This window comes from Cebus imitator, unplaced genomic scaffold (genome assembly GCF_001604975.1).
Source record: "Cebus imitator isolate Cc_AM_T3 unplaced genomic scaffold, Cebus_imitator-1.0 Scaffold386, whole genome shotgun sequence".
Classification (NCBI taxonomy): Eukaryota; Metazoa; Chordata; class Mammalia; order Primates; family Cebidae; genus Cebus; species Cebus imitator.
This window is the reverse complement of record NW_016107701.1, coordinates 705,560-728,361: the sequence shown is the minus strand read 5'-3', so window position 1 is coordinate 728,361 and position 22,802 is coordinate 705,560. Positions and strand designations below refer to the sequence as shown.

The following is a 22,802-nucleotide window of genomic DNA, read 5'->3' as shown; positions in this document are numbered from 1 at the left end:
GATGGGGTTTCACCATGTTGACCAGGATGGTCTCGATCTCTTGACCTCGTGATCCACCCGCCTCGGCCTCCCAAAGTGCTGGGATTACAGGCTTGAGCCACCGCGCCCGGCCTTTGCTTTTAGAAGCTGGCTCACAGGATTTTCTTAGGAAGCTTTCTGAGAGCATGCCATTGGGAGAAGGGGGTGCTTGGGATGGGGAGTACTGTCCTCCTTGTTGCTGGGGAAACAAAAGTAAGGCTTAAGAGGTACCCTATCAGGCTGGATGTAATAATACATACGCCTATAATCCCAGCACTTTGGGAGATGGAAGCAGGCAAATCGCTTGAGCCCAGGAGTTTGAGACCAGCCTGGCCAACATGGCAAAACCCTGACTCCATGAAAAATACAAAAATTAGCCTGGTGTGGTGGCATACACCTGTAGCCCTAGTTACTTGGAAGGCTGAGGTGGGATGATCGTTTGAGCCCGGGAGGCAGATGTTGTAGTGAGCAGAGTTCATGCTATTGCACTCCAGCCTGGGCAACAGAGTGAGAGCCTATCTCAAAAAAATAAAGAAATAAAAATTTAAAAAAGAGGTACCCTATCATCTCAGTGGTAGCAAAGCACCTCAGGGCTCTGGTAGGGCAGGTGGGAGGTTGAGTGAGACCCTGTAGCTTCTAGGGCCTTCTAAAGTGAAAATACTTGCTCTCTGAAGCCTTCCCATGGGTTCTTTCTTCCAGCCACATCCATCCCTCCAGTTTTGAGCATCCATAGCCCTTAGAGTCTATGCCTCACACATGATTATTCCAAAGTAGAAGGTTTTCTGGGGTTCATTCTATATTTTAAGCCAGACTGTGAGCCCACTGAGGACAGGGCTACGTTTTATCCTTGTTTGTGTCCCTGCTACCTCTAGCATATGGCTGGATTCACAGCAGGCACTCAATAAGCACAGGGGCTGGTACAGCTGTCAGCTGAGCTTAACCAGCTTGGAGCCCCCAAGGGCGCTGAGTTTGTGTCCACAAGCCCAAGAGAAGGTAGAAATTCAGCAGCAGCATTTTCATCAAGGCCCTGCTCACATGAGCTTCTTTGTTTTCTTGCCTGGAGGGGGGAGGGGCAGGGGAACAGACCAAGTGTGCAGAGCTGCTTGACATCACAGCAACTGTACGAATGCTCACTCATGCTCCATTTCATGTGCTGGAGTTGCCCCACATCGCGGTATCATCCTGTGCTGGTGTGAGCCTGGGGCCTCTGTCCTGCTCCTCCAGAAGTGACTAAGGCTGAACCCCACTGAACCCCACTTCTCCTGGGGAGACTGAACCCCAGGAGAAGAGACCAGGGTCTGATCTCAACTGAGGGGAAAGATGAAGAGAAATTCTGTTGCCGTGGATATTGTAGCTTTCTTTAAGGCTACTGACAAGACTCATCAGTGGCATCTGGCCCATCTCCATGGACTTGGAGTAAAAAACTTGCTTCAAATCCCACTTTGGCTACAAATATGTTAATGCACTTGGGCAAGGCACTTTCTGTCTTGGGGCCACAAGGCATTTTGGTGGCAGAAGTGAGACCTGAATGTGGGGCTTTGCACTCCAGGTCCTTTGACCTTTCCATTACTCCATAGAAACACCATAGGCATTTGGTATCCCACCAAGTTACCTATCCTTTCCCTTTTGATTTATTCCTTCTAGTACCTGAGGTGCTTTTCAGAACAGAGACTTTTTCTGCAGGCCTGCTGTCAAGGGGCTACCCTGACATCATTCCATGATTCTCCTACATTGTCTTTCTGGAAATATTTTTCTTTAAGCCTAGATTTCTTTGCGCTATCAAATGGGCGTGTCTCTCTTTTTTTTGAGACAGAGTCTTGCTCTGTCAGCCAGGCTGAAGTGCAGTGGCGCAGTCTCGGCTCACTGCCACCTCCATCTCCCTGGCTCAAGCAATTCTCCTGCCTCAGCCCCCCGAGTAGCTGGGATTACAGGCATGTGCCACGATGCCGGGCTAAGTTTTGTAGTTTTAGTAGAGACAGGGTTTCACCATGTTGGCCAGGCTGGTCGGGTGTGTCTCTTTTGTCAACTACAAATCCTTCCCAGAAGAGATGGGCAAAACAATGCTGCTTTGGTGAAGCAAGTGATATCTTTCTGTAGTTGGTGCTCAATAAAAATCTGTGGTATGAATGAATAAACAACAGCAAGAGGCAACAGAATTGATGATGTCATGGCATCACCTTAATCATTACTGCAAGAGAAATGCCACTCTTGGCGAAGACCCCCTGTGAAATTGATCATCTCAGAGCAAGTGCCCCGTTTCCAATCCTGATGAAATGGGTTCTGTCCCCCACTGCCTTCTCAGCTATTTTCTTCATGTTGATGCATTCAACAAGGCAGTGCAATAAGAATGTGCTCATGTGGGGAGAGAAAGGGGTCCCGGCTTTGGCTCCGGAGCTGCATGTGCTTAGGCAAGTCCTCAGTTTCCTCTACTTTAACATTTAAATACCTTCTGGCACTTAGCATCGTGCAACGTCATGATTACATGAAGTGTTCTTGCTGGGCCATGGGCTGTCTACTCAGCTGGGGCAGGAATCACTCATCCAGAGCCATGCCTTGTGGCACAGTAAAGCCTGCGGGTGCCACTGAGACTGCTTCTGCTGAGATTAGACAAGGTGGTTTGGCACCAAGTCTGTGACCAGTGCCTATTTTAGCAACATGGCTAGTAAATATTGACTCTGTGGCATGAAAATGGAAAGCAGAGATGACTATGTCAACTCACTCAGAGGATAGAAGTTCATCAACCTCTGATAAGACATAGTTATGCAATGCGTAGGTGTGTCACTAATAAATAAGTTGTTTGGGGGCAGGGAGAATGGAAAACAAGACAAGAAAGCATTCCAAGGGCAATTAACAGCTGCTTTCCTGTCTGCACTGTCTGGCTGGCTTATTCAATTGTTCGCTTTAAAATGAAAGGATAGTTACATACACACAGGCATATAGAAAAAAAGGGTAGAAAGAAATACACCAAAGCATTCACCGTGGCATTCCTTAGAGACAGTGAAATTGCCACAGATTTGTCCTTTTATATACTTTTTCTATTTTCCACATTGTTTACAATGAGCACATATTACTTTTATAATCTGAAAAGAACAATGTATTAGACATAAAATAATTTTTTTCTGAAGAGTCTGAAGGAACTTTCATAATCATGCAAGTACCTCAGACCTTTGTGTTTTGCCTACTGGACACTGGTTGGTACCATAGTTATCAAAAGAGGCAAGTTCATGTAAGAGAGGCCACTCCTCTGAATAAATCCTGATTTAAGTGTGTTTACTTACTGATTTATATCCATAAAAGCAGATGTGGTGGGAAAATATTGCAATCATAAGATTTCAGAATTTTTTTTCTGTGTAAACAGACACTTAACTGCTTTGAGTACATTCTGTACTCCACAGCAGCTAACCCCGCTTGGCCCACAACCGGGCATGTCTGAGACAGGGCACTCGGGTAAGTGGTTGCATGTGACCTGAAGGTGGGGGGCACCAGTTCTGGAAAACTGACTAGACCTCAGGATTTGGAGTGTTGACATGGGGATGGGGGTAAGAATGGCATTATAATAATAATTACCACTGATTAAGCACCAACCAAGCACCAGGCACTGTCCACATATTGTTATAATCTTACAAAACATTATTGGATAGGCATTAGCCACCTTTTAGGGATGAGGAAACTAAGGCCAGGAGAAGAAGCCACTTCTCTAAATCCTCAGAGGCAGTCAGCAGCAGACCCTGGACTCAAGCCTCACCTCAAAGCATTTGATCTTTTGACCATGCTAGGGTGCCTCTCAAAGAGTTTTGCAACAGAGAACAGAAACTGCTCAAGGAAGCCTGAGCTAACAAATAAGGTGCCTGCATCTCCATCCAGGACTGAGGATCTTTGGAGTAAGAGGCAGCCCCAGGTGTAAAAGGTGGATGAGCAGCTGCAGGTAGGATCCTGGCCATGTTAGCTCTGACCCCAGGACTGGGTGTGTCTGCTTTCCTCAGCCTGGTGCACCCTAGAGGGGCCAGGTGTCCTGAGTTGTGTGACCCAGAGAACTGTGGGACAGGTGCCCATTTCTAGTCTGGGAGGGACTTTCATCTGCTGGCTGCCTGTATGATGGGGGAGGCCATTTGTTGGGAGGCAGGGAGCTGGAGTATTGGGTTGCAGCATCCAGGCCTGTGAGTGAGGAGTTGGTCTCTCAAATTCTTTGTACCTGGTTGATGAAAACAACCTGTAAGAGTCTTAAGGCTGTTTAGCCTTTTCCCTGGGTTGGTAGAGCTACTTTCTGAGTTTGTGGCAGCAGTTGCTTCTTTGGGCTCACAGGCCCTGTTCTCACAGCTCTTGGGACTGGCCAGGCGCTGACTTTTTCCACCTCCACTGGAGATCTGTCTACATGCAAACTGTCATTTGAGAATGCTTATCTGCTCGCCTCACCAGGAAACGAGGGGCCTGCTTTCCGAGAATGAATGCCTCAGAGGTGGGTTTCATCTAAGTTGGTTCCGCTTAATTTCTTAGGAGAAGGGATGTATGTTTTGGGGAAGAGGCCAAATTGTGGTATGTGGTGTTTTTAAAAAATGGCTTTTATTGGCCAGGCAGCTGAGTTGACTGAAGCCCAGCAGTACCCATTATGGAAATGGTTCATCTTGTGGTTCTCTAGAGTCGTGGCTGGAATATTTTTGGTCTTCTGGCAAAGGCATATAGGATTTTGCAATATGATGGAGCAAGTTTCAAAGTTACAGGAATTGTAAGGAGCCGTGGTGTTTGTCTTCTCCTCCTTCTCCAGGAGTTGTACTCCTCTGAGGCTCAGGCCAGTGTGGCTGTTTTTCAACACAATGGAAATCATTGTAATAATCACCTGAATTTGCATAGAACTGTACAGTTTACAAAGCACATTGACATGCACTGTCTCTTTCAATGCTCATGGCTACATTTCTAGATGGGCAGGGATAATTGACCCTCTTTTACAAAAGAAAAAACTGTGGCATCGAGATGTTCAGTGGCCTGGACACACAGCTAGGAAGAGGCAGCATCAGAGTTGAGTCAAGGTTTTCTGACTCCAGACCAGTAAAGGCAGGGAGGTTTGCACCTGTTAAGGTGCAGACCTGCCTATGTCCTGGAATGCGGCTCTCTGGGCACAGGGAGATGTGAGCACCTTAAGACCTGACTGTGACTGTCCTAGGTCCAGCAGGGCAACCTTGGTGGGGGGTGGGACAGCCTTTGAGGTGCAGGCGGGGCTTCGTGTGGTGCTTTGCTCCCTTCTTATGCCTTCCTTGGCTGTTGTCTCTATTTGGTCTTTACATTGTCCTCCTGTAAGGCAGCAGGGTAGGCAGATGCTATCAGCTGCATTTTACAGATGAGGAAACTGATGTTTCAAAAGGTTAGGTGACTCACTCAACATCATGTATTCATTAGTCACAAAACAAACACATGTTAGGTGCCTACTGAAAACACCTAGGGGACTAAGGTCACAGCCAATGTCTGGGGAAGAAGAGACGTGAAGGCAAGTAAGAAGAGGGAACACAGTAGGTCCCCAGAACTCTCTGCTGAGTGAGAGCCCCCGAGGACAGCCCCCATGTTGTGGATCTCTTCATATCCACAACAGCAATGAGAACAAGGTGGGCTTAGGCCAGTGTTCTAGAAAAACTTTGTTATGATGTAAACAATAGTGATGAAAATTCCTGCCATTTATTGTGCTCCTGTTGTACAGCAGACCATATGCTGGCCATTTTATATGTGCTCGTTCCTGTCTCCCTTCCTGCTCCACTCCTTTTCCTTTCCTTTCCTTTTTCTTTCCTTCTTTCCTTCCTCCTTTCTTTCTTCTCTGCCACCCAGACTAGAATGCAAAGGCATAATTATGGCTCACTACAGTTTTGACCTCTTGGGCTCAAATGATCTTCCTGCCTCAGCCTCTAAAGTGGCTAGGACTACAAGCATGAGTGAACATGCCCAGCTAATTTTTTAATTTTTTGTAGAGATAGGGTCTTGCTGCTTGCCTAGAGTGGTCTTGAACTCCTGGCCTGAATCAGTCCTCCTGTCTCAGCCTTCCAAAGTGTTCAGATTAGAGGCTTGACCAGCTTTACCCAGCCTGTGCTATTTCTGTCACAATAACCTTGTAAGGCAGCGATTATTTACCCCACTTTACAGATGAGAACACTGAGGCTCACTGAGGTCAAATCACTCATATGCCGAGTCACCCTGGGATTAAAATCCAGGTCTCTTTGGCTTCAAAGCCAGAACAATTTCCACTGAACTACACTGCCTCTCTGTGATAAGGGACTCTAAGAAACTTGCTGGAGGAGAGTGCCAGTTACTTTGGGAAACTCACGGATAAGGGGGGGGTCAGGTATGGAAGATGCTGGAGAGGAGGACAGGACCATGGCTCTGGGCAGAGAATCTGTAAGAGGACATGTGCCCTGCTGGTGGTGGCGGTACCTGAGAGAGAGAGGAGGGCTCTCCTGCTCACAGCCCTGCTGATCTGCAATCCCCAGGGGCCAGCCCTCTCTGGGCTATGTGGGTCCTGAAGAGCAGAGGCTGCTTTGTCCTCTCAGATGCTTTCCTGAAGCCCCCCCAAGTCTTCCTCCTTATGCCCCCTTTCCCTGCTGTGTAAGTTTCCTGGGGCTTCCATAACAAATGACCACAAACTGAGTGGCTTCAAACAACATAAATTTATTCTCCCCCAGTTGTAGAGGTCAGAGTCCAAAATCAGGGTGTCAGCAGGGCCGATTCCTTGGGGAGGCTCTGAGACACAATTGGTTCCATATCTGTCTCCTAATGTCTGGTGGCTGCGACACATCACTCCAGTCTGCCTCCATTTTCATGTCGCTTTCTCCCTGTGTGTCTTGGTGAGTTCTCTTCTGTCTAATCTCTGCCTGCCTCATTCTTATGGCATCTGACATTGGATTTGGGGCCCACCCAGGTAATTCAGGATGATCTCATCACAAGATCCTTAAATTAATTAAATCTGCAAAGGCCCCTTTTCCAAGTGAGGTCACAGTCATATGTGCCAGAGGTTAGGATATGGACATGTATTTTGAGAATCCACTATTCAACCCACTGCGACTGCCCACTCCTGTTTCTTCTTGGAGTTGCATGAGAACATGGGTTGATCCACTCACTGCAGGCTGGGCCCTGAGCTGACAGCCTCTGCTCCGCCTATAGCAGTGCCCTGAGTGTTATGTCAAGTGGTCTTGACCCCTGTAGACCAGCAATGGGAAGACCTTACATACAGAGCTCACAGAGCTCTGGGATTAGCTGCTTCTGAACATCAAAGCGGTAATTCCCACCTGGAACATGCTATTGTTGTCCCATGTGACATAAGCGAGGGAAAGGATGTCCTTGGAATGGCAGGGCCCTGTGGGTCGGCCAGGATGTTTGTTCTCCTGCCAGACTGCAGCCGGCACACATCCCTGACCTTTCCTGTTGCCTTACCCTTACTACCATTCTGCAAAGTTCTGCTCTTCTCTGTCCTTCTGTCCAGATCTCCCCAACATTCCCTGCCCACCTCCTCTTAGCATTCTTCCTTACTGCACGCCTGTTGACTGTCTATATATCTGGTAATTTATCTGTCCTACCTGAACAATTTATTCATCTGTCAGGTCTTTTTTTTTTTAGATGGAGTCTCCCTCTGTCACCCAGGCTGGAGTCAAGTGGCCTGATCTCAGCTCACTGCAATTTCCAGACCCCCGGTTCAAGGGCTTCTCCTGCCTCATCCTCCCTAGTAACTGGTATTATAGGCGCCTGCCACCACCCCCAGCTAATATTTCTATTTTTAGTAGAGACAAGGTTTCCCCATGTTGGCCAGGCTGGTCTTGAACTCCTGACCTCAGGTGATCCACCTGCTTTGGCCTTCCAAAGTGCTAGGATTAAAGGTGTGAGCCACTGCACCCAGCTAGGTCTTATTTTTATGTAATAATATTAATTCTTCTGAGGGATCAGGCCTTGTTTTCCCAATTAGATGTAAGCACCCTCACCCCACAGTACCATGTGGTCTTTGGTAAACACCTGTCAGTGCCTCCTTGGCTGCTCAACTGGCATAGGAAAGTATTTGGTTTCATCTCCTCTCTGTTTCTAAACTGTTGGGTGCTTTTGAACAAGTGACCAACTCCCAGGGTTTTCATTTCTTCCTGTGGAATACCAGAGTGTTGGACTATTGGATACTATCAAAGGTCCTTTTCAGACCGAACACTGATTGTACCAACAGCTCTCAGGTCCCTGAAAGCTCACGTCTGATAAAGCCAGAGCCTGGACCAACATGAATGTTCTCCCTGTGGCCAAGTTAGGGTCAGAGATCCCATCCCCTGACCCCTGGCCCCAGCAGTGCTGGCTCCACAGGTAGTATTCCTAAAAACCCAAACTGCAGGATGGACCACACTTTTCCCTGTAAAGCATTCTCTGTGATAACCCCTGGAGGGTCAGGTTCTCCAGGGGTAGGTGAAGGCCACCTGGGAGCCTAGTTAGAAGACAACTAAGTAAATAAACACTTGACCTGTATTGGTGCAACCTCAGCAAGGCCTCTGGCGGCCTAGCCTCCTGGCCAGAACCCTGACTGGAAGGTGTTTCTTTCTGGCACAGCCGCCAACCACACCCAGAGAAGATTGGGGCCTCTCCCATTTGCTAAGTGAAATGACTAATTAGTCCTGAAGCAGATTTCTATCTGCTCATAATGGCATCATGATTTATTCATGTGAGTCTGGACCACTTACTGAGACTGGGCCCATGTTTCCTGTGGCTTTGATGTGATATGCAGCCAACTGTATTTTTCCAGAATGAATAATTTCTCAAATCCAGCTTGCTTTCTCAGTCACCGCCGCCAGGAAACCTATAACTCTGGTCACTTAACAGCACCCTCCTTCCTGGGTCTGCAGTCATTTTAGAAGGAATGCATTCTTATCTGGGGCTCAGTTCCTTCTCTGGCAATGTCAGGGGTAGGCTACATGGTATCTCAGGGCCTTTCTAACCCTTAGGTTTTTTTACTTTTAATATTCTTGCCTCTTCTTCTCATGTTTTCTTATGGTATTTGCTTCCATAGGACTGAATGCAAGGGAATCAGGGACACAGCTGTTGAAAGCTTCCCTCCTGGTTTCACTTTTCTGCCCAATTACTAAGTCTTAAAGGCACGTAGTGTAGTTTAAGCTGTTAGTTCGTGGCCTCCTAAGACCACTCAGATTCGCTTAATGTCTTCTGACTTGCAGCCTCCCAGCTTAAAGTCTCAGTAATGAAGAACAAGGTCTTAACCCTGTGTAAAGGTAATGGCAGGTTACCCCATTTCCATAATCCCACGCAGAACAAGGGAGTTAGACTGCTCTCATTTTACAGAGCAACTGAAATGTTATTGTGACTGCTTTGTGCATGTGTGCTGTGGAGTGACTCGGCACTTTAATGATTTGGTTGCCACCTTGTGGATTGTCTGGAGGTCTGAGGTGGTAGGGGTCTCAAACCTCCTTATAGGGACTAGACTGGCAGAGACTGTCATAGTTTTGCTTCTGTGAATTCCTTCTTGTCTGTTGGACATTATGATCATATCAAAGATACAATTTATATCCCATTTCCCTAATTATGTTATAGTGTAAACATGTCATTGTCATTACCTATATAAATATATTCATTGGCTATGCAATGTCCCAGATAGAATTTTTAACAGGATCATGTTTAACTTGTATAGTTAAAAAAGAAAACCAGTTAATTAAAAAAAAAAAACAACAACAACAAATAGTGCATTTAAAAGTTCCCTCCTGTCATTCTTTTGAAACTCTCTAGTCCCGATCCTCAGAAGTGACCATTAAATTTCTTGTATATACTTCCAGAAATTGTCAATGCATATGTGAACATACACATGCATATTCTATATTTTTAAACAGGTAGATAGGTCAGACTATACACATCTATGGGATCAGGACGTTGTTCTGCAACTTTGTATTTTAATCTGGTGTGTTTTCCCAGATCAGAGTATGTGTACCTTTTTAACAGCTGCATAGACCATATGCAGGACCATATGGATGGACCATAATTAATTTAACCAGTGCCCTCTTGATAGACATTTAGGTGGTTGCTGAAAAGCACATCTTTTTACATACATCTGCATACCTCATTTACTCACCTGCTGTCTGCCAAGTATGGTTCTAGGCACTGAGGATTTAACTATAAACAAGACAAACTCTTGTGTCACCCTTGTACTGGTATAATTGTCAGATAAATTTTGGAAAATGGAATTATTAGCTCACCAATTTATCATATTTCTTGAATGTATGCAGCATATAAGCCACATGGAATATTTTACTGAATGTTTGATAAATCAATGGATGTTCTCCCATCCCACAGTATGGTCATCCTCTTTCCAGCCTCTCAGTGGTTAAAGGGTCATGTATTGAGGCTTCAGGAAGGTTGCTGCAGCAGTGAGGGGTAGTGACAGTCAGTCATTTATGTTTGCCAGGACTTTTAAGATTCCTTATAGCACAGCTTTGCAGTGTGTTCTCACAACTGCGTGAGGAAATCAAAGTGGCTGGTCTGCACTTTACAGAAGGAACTGACACACAGAAATATCAAGGCTGGGGAGCTGGAAGAGACTCATCACTTTCCATGAAGGTAGCTGGTGGCCAAGCTGGGCTGAGGACTCAAGAAGAGGTACTCTGCTTCCTGGGACTACTTCTTCTTCTTCTTCTTTTTTTTTTTTTTGAGATGTAGTCTTGCTCTGTTGCCCAGGCTGGAGTGCAGTGCAGTGGCGCCATCTCAGCTCACTGCAACCTCCGTCTCCCAGGTTCAAGCAATTCTCCTGCCTCAGCCTCCTGAGTAGTTGGCTTATAGGTGCGTGCCACCATGCCCAGGTAATTTTTGTATTTTTAGCAGAGATGGGGGTTTCACCATGTTGGTCAAGTGGGTCTCGAACTCCTGACCTCATGAGCTGCCTGCCTTTGTCTCCCAAAGTGCTGGGATTACAGGCATGAGCCACTGTGCCTGGCCATTCCTGGGACTTCTTTAAGGGGCTCTTGGAATTTCTCCCACTTGGAGTAAAACATGTGCAGACTAGAGGAGCAGTTTTATTTTTTCACTTACTATATGGAGACAGATTCTCAAGGACTCGCATTTCATGAATTCACTTAGAGCTGCACTATGCAATGTGGTAGTCACCAACGTCTGACTACTTAAATTTAAATGTAATGAAAAATAAGTAAAATTGCAAATTAGTTTCTCAGTTGTACTATCCACATTTCAAGTGTTCAGTAGCCACACGTAGCTAGCAGCTACCACATTAGACAGCACAGATATACAACATTTTCATCATCCAAACATCGACCTAGAGTGTCGATAAGGCTGTAGGGTTTTTCTCTTAAACATTTCCAGAAACACTTCAGTGTTTGTGGAAGAGATTTTTGAGATCATCTTTATTTTCTTTCTTTCTTTTTTTTTGAGATGGAATCTTGCTCTGTCGCCCAGGCTGGAGTGTGGTGGTACGATCTCAGCTCACTGCAACTTCCACTTCCTGGGTTTAAGCAATTCTCCTGCCTCAGCCTCCTGAGTAGCTCGGATTACAGGCACCCGCCACGACACCTGGTTAATTTTTGTATTTTTAGTAGAGATGGGGTTTCACCATGTTGGCCTGGCTGATCTTGAACCCCTGACCTCAAGTGATCTGCCCGCCTTGGCCTCCCAAGGTGCTGGGATTACAGGTGTGAGTCACCACGCCCAGCCTGAGATCATCTTTACTTTCTAACTTTTAGGGAAAGGAGGCTCACAGGCAAGAGGTGACTTGCTGCCGGAAGTCACGTAATTGGGGGTGCAAAGCCACAAGCACACAGATCCTCCACCTGTGTTTTTTCCACTCCAATCTATCCTGTTGATCCTGAGGACCCCTTTGCATATGGCTTTGTCTATTCCCTTGTCCTGCCTTTATGCTAATTTGGAGAGTTCAGAATGGGTGCCTGCCATGAGCAGGGCCTTCTTCCAAGTAGCTCCAGGTCTGTGTTGTTGCTGTATGCCCAACACGGGAGACCACAGAGTGAGTCAGCCTCCTCCACGTGGGGATGCTGGTGCCCTGCACATTCTGCCCTAAGAAAGAAGGCTTCCCCGTGAACCCTCTTCTGATGCGGTCAGGACACGCATCAACAGCTTATAAACAAGATTACAGGAAGCTCGGCTGCCGTTCTACACACAACCCAGTGGCCTGCAGAGCTGGGGCAGGTGCTGAAGAATAAGGCCATGAGAAGCTTGTCTTCCTGGATGGGATAAAACCTGAGCTGGTAGCAGACTGACCCAACGTTTTCCAAAGTGGGGATGGATAGACAAACGACAGACTAAAACCACAGTAGGGCCTCAGAACAATTAAAGTGCAAACTCTGAAAACCAAGACAAGGCAGGTGGGTGGAGCCTTTGCCTGAAGTGGTTGGCTGGGGTTTGGGAATGACGAGAAATCACTGGTTTGAGGCTGAGAGACAAATGTGGGGATCATCATCACATTGAAAAAGCCAAGAATGCCTATCCGCATGCCTATACCTATGCTGCTGACCTGTTGCTCCTGAAAACTGTAGTTGGGAAAGTTGGCAGAGGACACTAAGCAGTCAATACTGTTGTTATATTATTACTGTTATTATTGGGGGTAGTAGTAAATAGAAAGACATAAGTTAAAATGATATTTATAGTTTGTCTTTAGTACTAGAAGAAACTGAGGTTTCTGGCATACCAGGATATTCCTGTTGTGTGAGAACTCATGGTTCTCAAACTTTGGTGGACATTAAATCCCCAGAGGGCATATCAAACCACAGATGCTGGGTCCCACCCCCAGAGTTCCTGACTCTGTAGGTCTGATGTTAGGGCCTGATAATTTACATTTCTAACAGTTTCTCAGATAATACTGATCTTACTGGTCTGGGGGTCACACTTTGAGAACCAGTGGTTTATACCATCAGGCGCTAGAGAGAACTCAGTTTGTTTCAGTGGCATAGGTTTATAATTCTAAGACCCTCTTACCTACAGCCCAACTGCTGGCTGCCTAGAGCAAGCCTTTGTGCCACTGGAAACTGCTTTTGTCATTACTCATCATGACTGTGTTTCAGATTTTCAGTGCTAACCACCTCGAAGTCTTGAGCTGCTTGCTGTAATGTGTCTCTCTTACAGTGGGTGTGGTGGGTCACATAGATGAAGTGTAAGACATTGCCCTGCCCTTAAGCAGACTAACCTAGTTTGAAGGTGGGGCAAACACACTAAAGAAAAGGGCACAAAGAGATAATTTAGTGTACCCAACTTTAGGAGTTGACTCATTCCAAGGTGAGAATTCCTGGAGGGGTGGATTTCCAGGAGGAGTTGGAACTTGAGCTAAAACAGGAGTAGGATTTGGATAGGCAGATGACCTCCCAGTGTAGGCAAATAGGGCTAGCAAAAGCCCAGAGCTGGGAATTAGTGTGTTGGGGTGTGTCTGCTTGGAAGCAGAGTACATTTGGGCAAGTAGAATGGCGCTAGGTGATGAAAGGCCCCTGGGGCCCGGCCAAGGAGCTCAGGCTTGATGGGAAGGCGAAAATAATCTTGAGCAGAAAACATGATGATGTTGACATTTTAGGGAAATATACTGGGGGATTTGGGGTGTGGATTGGGAGTGTGAGCGGAAGGCTGAAAACAGGAACACAGGTCAGGAGGTTGTACTAAGTGCATTGTTCTGTAAAAGTCTAGCTCAAGAGGGTGGCAGGTAATGAAGAGACACTAGCCCAAGTCCATTCGGAAAACATGCGCTGCAGACCTGTGTATCCACTGTATTCGGTGCCTGGGGGTACAAGGCTGGACAATTACAGTCTAGTGATGAAGAATAATATACAGAGAATTTCAGTAAAATGGACTGAATTCCATGATGGAGGTGTGCACAGGAGCTCATGTCCAGGACACACAGAATATCTTGAGGGAAGGATCAGTTGTGACAATAAATTCTGGCCAACTTTCCTATGCCTCCTTTTAACAAAGTGGTCTTATATTTGCAGACTGAAAGTGGGATCCTACCCTTTCCCCCCCTGTCATCTGTGAGACCCTTGGTGATGCCATAGGGCTGTGGCCTGTGCTTTAGGTATACCCTTGATTGGATATCAGCAGTGCACTGCTGTGTTTGTTAGGGATGTCCATGCAGGTGTTTCTTCTCATTTTCTTACTTTTAAAACACAGGAAATTTTTAAAGGAAAAGTTTCAACTATTTGTTATCCTCATGCACTTTTGCATCTGTGTTCTCTATTTTTTGGCCATACGAATGTATTTAAAACAAACCAAAAATTGAATTAAGCCATACATATCGTTTGTGCATGTTCACTTATCGTTATTTTATAAACATGTCTCTCATGATGTTCATACTTGCCATTTTAATGTTTATATAATTGTCTATTGCATCCAGAATACCAGATTGCCGTAGCCTTTCCTTAGTGGAGAATGCCTAGCCTGTTTCCAGCTTTTTCTTGCCTGTGAAACTATGTTCTTTCGTTTGAAGTCTCTCTAGAGCCTAAATTCCCAGAATACATTATACTTGGACTCAGAAAATCTGATTTTAAGTTCTAGGTCTGGCAAATTGGCTCTGTGACCTTACCTCTCTGAGTCTCAGCTTCCTGATGTCTATAAGGCGGGGATAGCACTGACTGTGCAGGGTGCTGAGGTACGGTCCAAGGCCAATATATGAGAAGTGCTTCATAAAGAACCTACATATAGGGCAGAGTTGATATCACCTGGTGAAAGCATGTCAGTATTTTTATGATTCTTATTTTTTCATAAAACAGAGATATAATTTATATACAATTTATCCATTTATAGTGTATAATTCAATGGCTTTAATATTCAGAGTTGTATGACCATCATTATAATCAATTTTAGAACATTTCATTATCACTCAAAAAACTCCCTTACCCACTAGCAGTCACTCCCCACTTCTCCCAAATCCACTAACCCCAGGCAACCACGAATCTTCCCTCTGTCTGTGGATTTGCCTATTCTAGACATTTTGTATAAGCAGAATCATACAACATGCGATCCTTTGTGGCTGACTTCTTTCACTTAGCATAGTATTTTCAAGGTTCATCCATGATGTAGCATGGGTCAGTACTTTTTTCCTTTTAATTGCCAAATAATATCAAGTTGCATGGCTATATTACCTTTTGTTTATTTACTAGTTGATGAACATTTGGGCTATATGCTCTTGACATACAGTGTTGAATGGCACATAGCAAACATAGTCATATGCTTCAAGGTATTTGATGTGTCAGAAAAGTTGGACTGTTGGTCCTTTATGCAGCATTTAATAATTAAACAAACTGCAGACATCAGGTAACTGTTAGGAGAAGCATCATAGAGCTATCCAAGGGGGTTTTGGGAAACTCCCGTGCAGAGTAAGCCTGTCCCCTCCAGGAGGGGACCAGTGCCTGCCTTCCCAGCATTGACTTTCTCTGGGGCTGGGAGATCAGGAGGCAGGGGAGGCTTCCCACCGACCCTTAGAGGATGGAGAGCTCTGGCTAGAGCTAAGACGAAGTGTGAGCAGGGGACAGGTTGCTATGATAGGGGAGAGTAAGGAAGATTGGGGGGCACTGGAAACTGAGTGGGGGCCAGAAAACAGGCTGAGGGGAACCTACACCTTCAGGCCATTTTGGGGAGAGTGAGAAAGCATTGTGTGATGGTGGGCACGGTAAAGTGAGAGTGGGCCCACCACTGCTGTTAGCTCCCCTCCCCCACAGCCTGTGCAGGTTTGCAGGTTTTTCCGAGTAACTGCATTTCAGTGGTTTCCTGGAGTCAGATTCCCTGTGGGTGGGAGGGAAGAATAATGTCCACTTCCTTCTTGGCTACCTGCTAGATTGATGTAATCTGTACTTGGCCTCACCTCCTACAGCTGCCAGCCTTTCCCTGGCAGGCACCAAGGCTGAGTCGTCTGAAACATGAGGCAGGATGAGGAGAGAAGAAAATGGGGCCACTTGACAGGAGACCTGTTTGGTCCTGTACCTGTCACTGCCCGGGAGAAGAGGTGACGTGGGAAAGTTTCTTTCCTTTGCTGGGCCTCAGCTTCCCCATCTATAAAGTGAGGTGGTGGTGAGAAATTCCTTTTATTTCCATGGTTCTATGAGGTTTGCTAAGTTTTATCGTATACTAGGGGATCTCTGATATCTTTCTTGGTTGGTTCTGTGCTGCTTTGGTGGAGTGGGATGGAGTTGGAGTTTCTTGCTTCTCTTGAGCATCCTAACATAGGTGATGATGCTGTTCATCCTTAGCTGGGGGTTGCCAAAGGCTGACATATACTGTATAGACCAGGACACGATATAAGGAGAAAATAGTCATTTTGCTCCCTGACTCGTCAGTCTTGGAGTCAATGGCCTCTGATGGCAAGGGCTGACACTCTGCCTCCTGGCTGTTTTTTGGTAAATTGGCAAAACTACATGTGTCAGAACTTAGGTGGGTACACATCTTGGTGCTGCTTCAGTGGCAGAGGGGTCAGGTTGGCCTAGGAAAGCTGGATGGACCAGTGTGGTGAGCTGAGACCGCTCAGTGTGGGTTGGTCCTGACACCCTCTCAGGAGTCATGGGATGCCAGGAGATGCCTGTAGGGAGAACCATGCTGGGCAGGCTAGGCTTGCATGTGTTGCAGAGGATTTTATTCTATTTATTTTTGTTAGAGACTCTGGCTCTATCACCCAGGCTGGATTGCAGTAGTGCGATCTTAGCTCACTGCAGCCTTAAACTTCTGGGCTCAAGTGATCTTTCCACCTCAGGCTCTCAAGTAGCTAGGACTACAAATGTGTGCCAACATGCCCAAGCTAATTAAAAAAATTTTTTTTAGAGACAGGGGCTCACTATTTGCCCTGGATTGTCCTGAACTCCTGGCCTCCAGTGATCCTCCCACCTCAGTCTCTTAAGTAGCTGGGATTACAGCCATGCACCACCATGCCCAGCCATGTTGCAATTTTACGTGGGTTGAATCTGGTTCTTCTCCCAGATCTAGTCTTTATGTTCACTTCTTCTCCTTTGTGGGCAAGATAGTTTTTTGTTTTCCTCCCCTGCCCAGCCGTACCTTGGCCGTCTGTCTCCCAGTGTTTGCTGTTGGCCTTGGGCATGAGGGACCCTGGGCAGATTGGTACAAGTCCATTCCCATATTGGGAGGGCATATGGCTGTCTTCCCGCCCTCTGAGTTGTTTCAGACATTCCCTTTGCACATCTTCTCCAGCACCTGCACATCTTTCTCTAACTGCACATGGTATTCCTGGGCTGGCATCTATGACTTAGGTCAAGGGAAGATAAGTTTCTCCTCTTGTGGCTAGTATCTGTGGTGGCTGAACTTACCAAACCCTTGATCAAACACGCAACCTCACATATAGAACCTGAAAGCGAATCAAAGGGTTTGAAATTACTGCTTTTTGGGAAAATCTAGGTCGATGACTTGCCTTAAGCTAACTGGATACCCCTCCTGAGAAGAGCCCCCTGGCTTCCCTGAGACCACATGACAGAGCGCCACTCAAGGATGGGTATTGGATTCACTCAGACGTGTCTTTGTCTTGTAAACCCACAATCTTGCATCCTGAAGTGGAGGCTTGAGGCCAGAGCAGGACAGCAGGTGGATCAGCTAAGCTTTGGGCTCAGTTTCCCTGTTTGGAAAGTGGGGTCTCTCTGCTAGTCACCTTTCATCCTTAAGTGCTAGGAGGATTAGGTAAGAGAGTGTTTTGAAAGCTCATGAAAACCCTCAACTCAAAGGAACTCTGGGAGTAGAAGGAATTAACTTTTCAAAGGAAAGAGAAGTCGTCACTGACTTTGGCACTGAAGCCAAGAATGTGAGGTCAGAGAACAACCTGTGGCTGCTGAAAGGGAAGGTGTGGCTCTCGGAGTTATAGGATCCTTGGGTTGTGTCCTTGGATGACTCAGGAGCAGTGCTACACATGCTCAGTGCTTTTCTATACGTGCCCTGGAGTCTGGGTGAAAGCCCACTGCCAAACCAAGGGGCCAACTGTGGGATTATTTTTATGCAAGCTGAAGGGAAAGACACCACCAAATCAGTCAGCAGATTCCACCGAGGCCTAGCAGAGACCCCTACCTCCACCCCAAAGAGGGGCAGTAATGTCTTTGAAAGTCTCTATCTCACTAAGACGCTCAAAGTCCTCAGAGCACTTGTCTAAACAAAGCTGCCCATCCAGGCAAAGGTATCAGCATGAGGCAAGCCATGGATTATGATGAGGATTTTTTTTTTAAAGTGAAAGTCCCCTGTTCAATGAATGGATCTAGGCACTGATCATCAGAAGCTGATTAATATCACAAAGAGAGCCACGATTAGGCACCTCCTGATGGGAACGCACAGTACCACAATGATGCGGTCTTGCCAGAAACTCAAACCTGAATCTGATCAAGCCTCTAGATCCAGCTACTCATTTACAGGAGATACAGGGGACAGAGGAACATGTAAACAATACTGGGAGGAAGTGGTCAATAAAATCCAGACTGTGAGAAATTGTATAGGTCAAAAGACCTGATATTTTTGTCAAATGGAGTATAAGAAAAAGAGAAAAATGGAGGAATGGAGAGGAGCTGTGGGAAGGGAGAGGGAGAGCAAGAGAGAGGAGAACCTAAAGGTTAAAAGAGGCTTAAGAGACATATCAATTGCAATATGTGACTTTCCTTGGGTTTTGATTTGATGGAACAAGCCGTAAGAAAAAGTTTAAGGCATATGGGGGAAAGATGAACACCAAATGGATATTGATGACATTGAAGAATTATTGTTAACTTTAAAAATGGCTCATGCCTGTAATCCCAGCACTTTGGGAGGCCAAGGCAGGCAGATTGCTTGAGGTCAGGAGTTTGAGACCAGCCTGACCAACATGATGAAGCCCCATCTCTACTAAAAATACAAAAATCAGCTGGGTGTGGTGGCACGGACCTGTAATCCTAGCTACTCAGGAGGCTGAGGCAAGAGAATCGCTTGAGCTTGAGAGGTAGAGGTTGCAGTGAGCCAAGATTGTGCCACTGTACCCTAGCCTGGGTGACAGAGTGAGACTCTGTCTCAAAAAATAAAATTAAAATTAAAAAACTAAGGGCCAAGAGAAGATGGCTGATTTGCTCTTGATCACTCAGCTGGTTAAACCCACGTAATGCCACAATGGGTCAGCAAAGAAGTAGGCAAATCCTGGTGATGCCGGAAGCATTGGATGCCCTGTAAGGACATTATTTTGCAGTCTGCAAAGTGTGTCTAGGTCTCTGCCAGAGCAATGCAGTGCCTATGATGGAGTGCTGGTGCTAAACCTTCCCGCTAATGCAGATTAATTTCACACCCTTTGCAAGTGTTGCTATTCCAAGGTTTTCCTCACTTGGCTACTAAAGAGGGAAGAATCTAGAGATGTGCTCTGAACCAAATCCAGCCTTCAGAGCTAGAAGAGAAGAGCCAGTAGGGGTTGTCTCTACATTCTAGCCTCAAGGACTCTCCCCTGAGACCAGTTCCGACCCACCTTACCTCATTGCCTCATTGCCTCCAAACACCCTCTTTAGCCTCCAATTCCTGCTCATTCCTGCTTTGGGTAAATTAATAAAAGAGTCAGTCTTAACGCTATCCCACCACCTCTGATCCCACAACACACACACACACACACACACACACACACACACACTTAATAAAGGAGTCAGTCTTAACGCTATCCCACCACCTCTGCTCCTACCACGCGCGAGCGTGCACACACACACACACACACACACTCACTCTGTTTCTCTCTTCCCCTCCGTCTGCTGCTGGTTTCATTAATTAGGCGATTCTCTGTTTAAAAGACCCAAGTCTCTAAGGAATAATACTTTAGAGATGAGATGACAGTCAGTGAGTTTATTGGGTGGGTGAGGGGCACAAAGGCCCCCCTGAACTCTTACCAAATAGCTGCCTACTGTATCTGCATGTGAGACTGATGGGAATTCATACTATCATCCCTTGCAAGTGTGTGGCCTTTTGCAGTTTACAAAGCATGTTCACTTGCATTGCTATGTGAGCCTCATAGAAACCTCACATAGGTAGACATTAGCCTCATTTGACAGAATAGGAAACTGGAGCTGGAAGAGTTTAGTATGTGTTCTGATAAGTCCTCCAGTTGGTCATCTGTCCATCCATCCATTAATTAATTACAAAATATTTTTTACTATTATGTACAAATTATGCTGATAGATGCTATAGAAGACACAGGGAAAATAGAAGAAACTGTTAAGACCTTTCAAAATCTGTTCATCTTCAGAACACATCTTATTGAAGGACATACATTATTTATTGAAGGACATATATTGTTTATTGCTAGGGCATGTAAAGCTCATTTGTGTTTCTAATAAGAAGCCTCACATAAAAAAGGAATTTCTGATGAACTCAGTTAGTAAAAAATGTTTTAAAGTAGCCTATCCTTTCCTGTCAACACTGTGGTTAATCTGCATTGAGTTGGGACATTTCCAACAGATGCGGATCAGAGGCACCACCTTGGAGGTTGACTGTGCCACTCTCCCCAGGGTTCTGAGCTTGGCTCATCTGTAGTGGAAGTTAGCATTACCTGTCCCCATGGGCTTCCCAAGGATTTGTGAGTATAAAATGAGAGGATTCATGTGAAACCACTTTGCAAATCATGAAGTTGCTCTTCAAGGGCTATTTATTCACAGAAGGAGTCACTCAATAGATATTTATTAATTTGTGTTTGCTCATGATACTGTCTCTACCAATTTTCAGCAAAGAGGGTCAGCGCCAAAGGAAATGTGACATGAATATTGGGTGCCTAGGATTCTGTTAAGCCGTGGACTGGGGCCTTGCCATAATATTTTCAAAAACAGCGCTTCTCAAACTTTAATGTGTATGTGGATCACTTGGGAGTCGTCTTAACACACAGATTCTGATTCAGTAGAGCTGAGATGGGATTTAAGATTCCACTTTTCTGACTAGCTCCCAGGTGGAGTCAATGCCAGTGGTCCAACATTTGAGGAACAATGTTCTTAAGGGTGCAATTGAGAGGAGAGGAGGGGAAGTACAGCCCAGGGGGTGGGGAGCAGGGCACACTGCTGACCTGTTTGTGCCATAGGGGGAGATTTCCAGAAAGGTCTTCTTGGGAGCGCTGATCGCTGCTCAGTAGCTCCATTTCCTTCCCATACTCATCGAGTGGGAAGAGGCTGTTGTCTTCTTAGGCTGTGTATTTGCTCTGAATTTTGGAGAGAGAAAAGGTATATTGTGAGTGCTTGAGGCCCATCTAGGGGTAGGAGGAGAAAGGAAGGAGATTGCGCCATCACATACGGTAACTGTTCTTTGTCGGGCCAAGCTGCTTGGGGAAACATAGTTGGCCAATTATCTAGAGATAGCAGATCGAGCCAGTGCCTGCCTTCAGCATTTGATGGCGCAGGGCAGCAGAATCCAGTGCAGACTAGAATTTTTGGGTTTTTTTTGGCAGGTAGTGGAGGTGGTTAAAGAGTGTTGACTTTGGCTGGGTGCGGTGGCTAATGCCTACAATCCCAGCACTTTGGGAGGCTGAGGGGGGTGGATCACCTGAGGTCAGGAGTTCGAGACCAGCTTGGCCAACATGGTAAATACCTGTTTCTACTAAAAATACAACAAATTAGCTGGGTATAGTGGTGCAATCCTGTAATCCCAGCTACTTGGGAGGCTGAGGCAGGAGAATCGCTTGAACCTAGAAAGCAGAGGTTACAGTGAGCTGAGATCATGCCACTGCACTCCAGCCTGGGCGACAAGACTGAAACTCCATCTCAAAAAAAAAAAAAGAATGTTGACTCAAGTGTTTTGAAGAATGGAAGGATTGGGGAGTAAGCAGTCAGAGGGTGCCCCTACTGCCTTTATTTTACATTCATCAGGCACTTTTTGTCAGCATCTATTCCCAGCTTGCCAGGCCCTGGGCACCTTCATGTGGCTCTCCAGCCCCCCAAAGACCTCCACTGTGCAGCCATCTTGATCTGCCTTCCCCCTGATTAGCACGGTTCTGCACACCCCCAACATCATCCCCTCTCTCCTTACATTGAAATTTCCCTTTTTTCCCCTTCATACCTGAATTCTGCCAACTGGTAGTGAAGCAGTCTAATTCAATTAAGTCATATTAAGGAATACATGGCTACTGATCCAACCAGCCATTAGTTTCGTTTTTGTGAGTTGTGACACAGGGGTTCCTCCCTAGTTCTCTCTTCCCAGTCAGAGCCTACACTTTAGGGAAAACCAGAGGCTTTGTAGAGGTCTCTTTTGCTGTAGATGGTGACACCTCAGGAGTCTAGATCTGGGGACAAAGTCCAGGTATGCTTGGTACAGGCGTTTGTTCAGGGAGGAAGGTTTCTTTTGCCTTACAGCAAGCAGGCCCCAGTAAAAGTGGGAGACTGTGTTGGAAGGGGGAGTTTGCTGTAGTGGTGTGGTTTTTACATGAAGTCCTTTGGTGCAGACCTGTGTGTGTGTGTGTGTGTGTGTGTGTGTGTGTGTGTGTGTAGTAGTAGTAGTCAAGCAAGTGCTTTGTGTCATCCCCCTTTCAACCAAAGCAAAGATGCTTTGATCTATTTTGTACATTAAACATCTATGTAAGGTTTACTTGAAAACATTCTTGATCAGGCATGGTGGCTCATGCCTGTAATGCTAGTACTTTGGGAAGCCAAGGGAGGTGTGAATAGTTTGAAGCCAGGAGTTCAAGACCATCCTGGGCAACATGGCAAAAACCCCCATCTCTACAGAAAATATAAGAATTAGCTAGGCATGGTGGTTATGTGACTGTGGTCACCTACTCAGAAGGCTGAGGTGGGAGGATAGCTTCAGCCTAGGAGTTTGAGGCTGCAGTGAACTGTAATTGTGCCACTGCACTCCAGCTGGGGTAACAGAGCAAGACCCTGTCT

The 22,802-nt window shown here is 46.0% G+C and overlaps 1 protein-coding gene across 4 annotated transcripts in view; it reads left to right on the top strand.

The window, feature by feature from the left end:
• DAPK2 (death associated protein kinase 2) overlaps positions 1 to 22,802 on the top strand; it is a 125,531-nt gene that overhangs the window by 20,730 nt on the left and 81,999 nt on the right. The window contains exon 1 of one of the 4 annotated variants that reach the window (XM_017508122.2): positions 2,349 to 3,943. The exons of the other annotated variants lie outside the window; for them this stretch is intronic. Coding sequence (XP_017363611.2) covers positions 3,930 to 3,943 — 14 coding nt within the window. The 5' untranslated portion in view covers positions 2,349 to 3,929. Of the gene's footprint in view, positions 1 to 2,348; positions 3,944 to 22,802 lie in introns of those variants that run through there. 4 annotated transcript variants of the gene reach the window in all.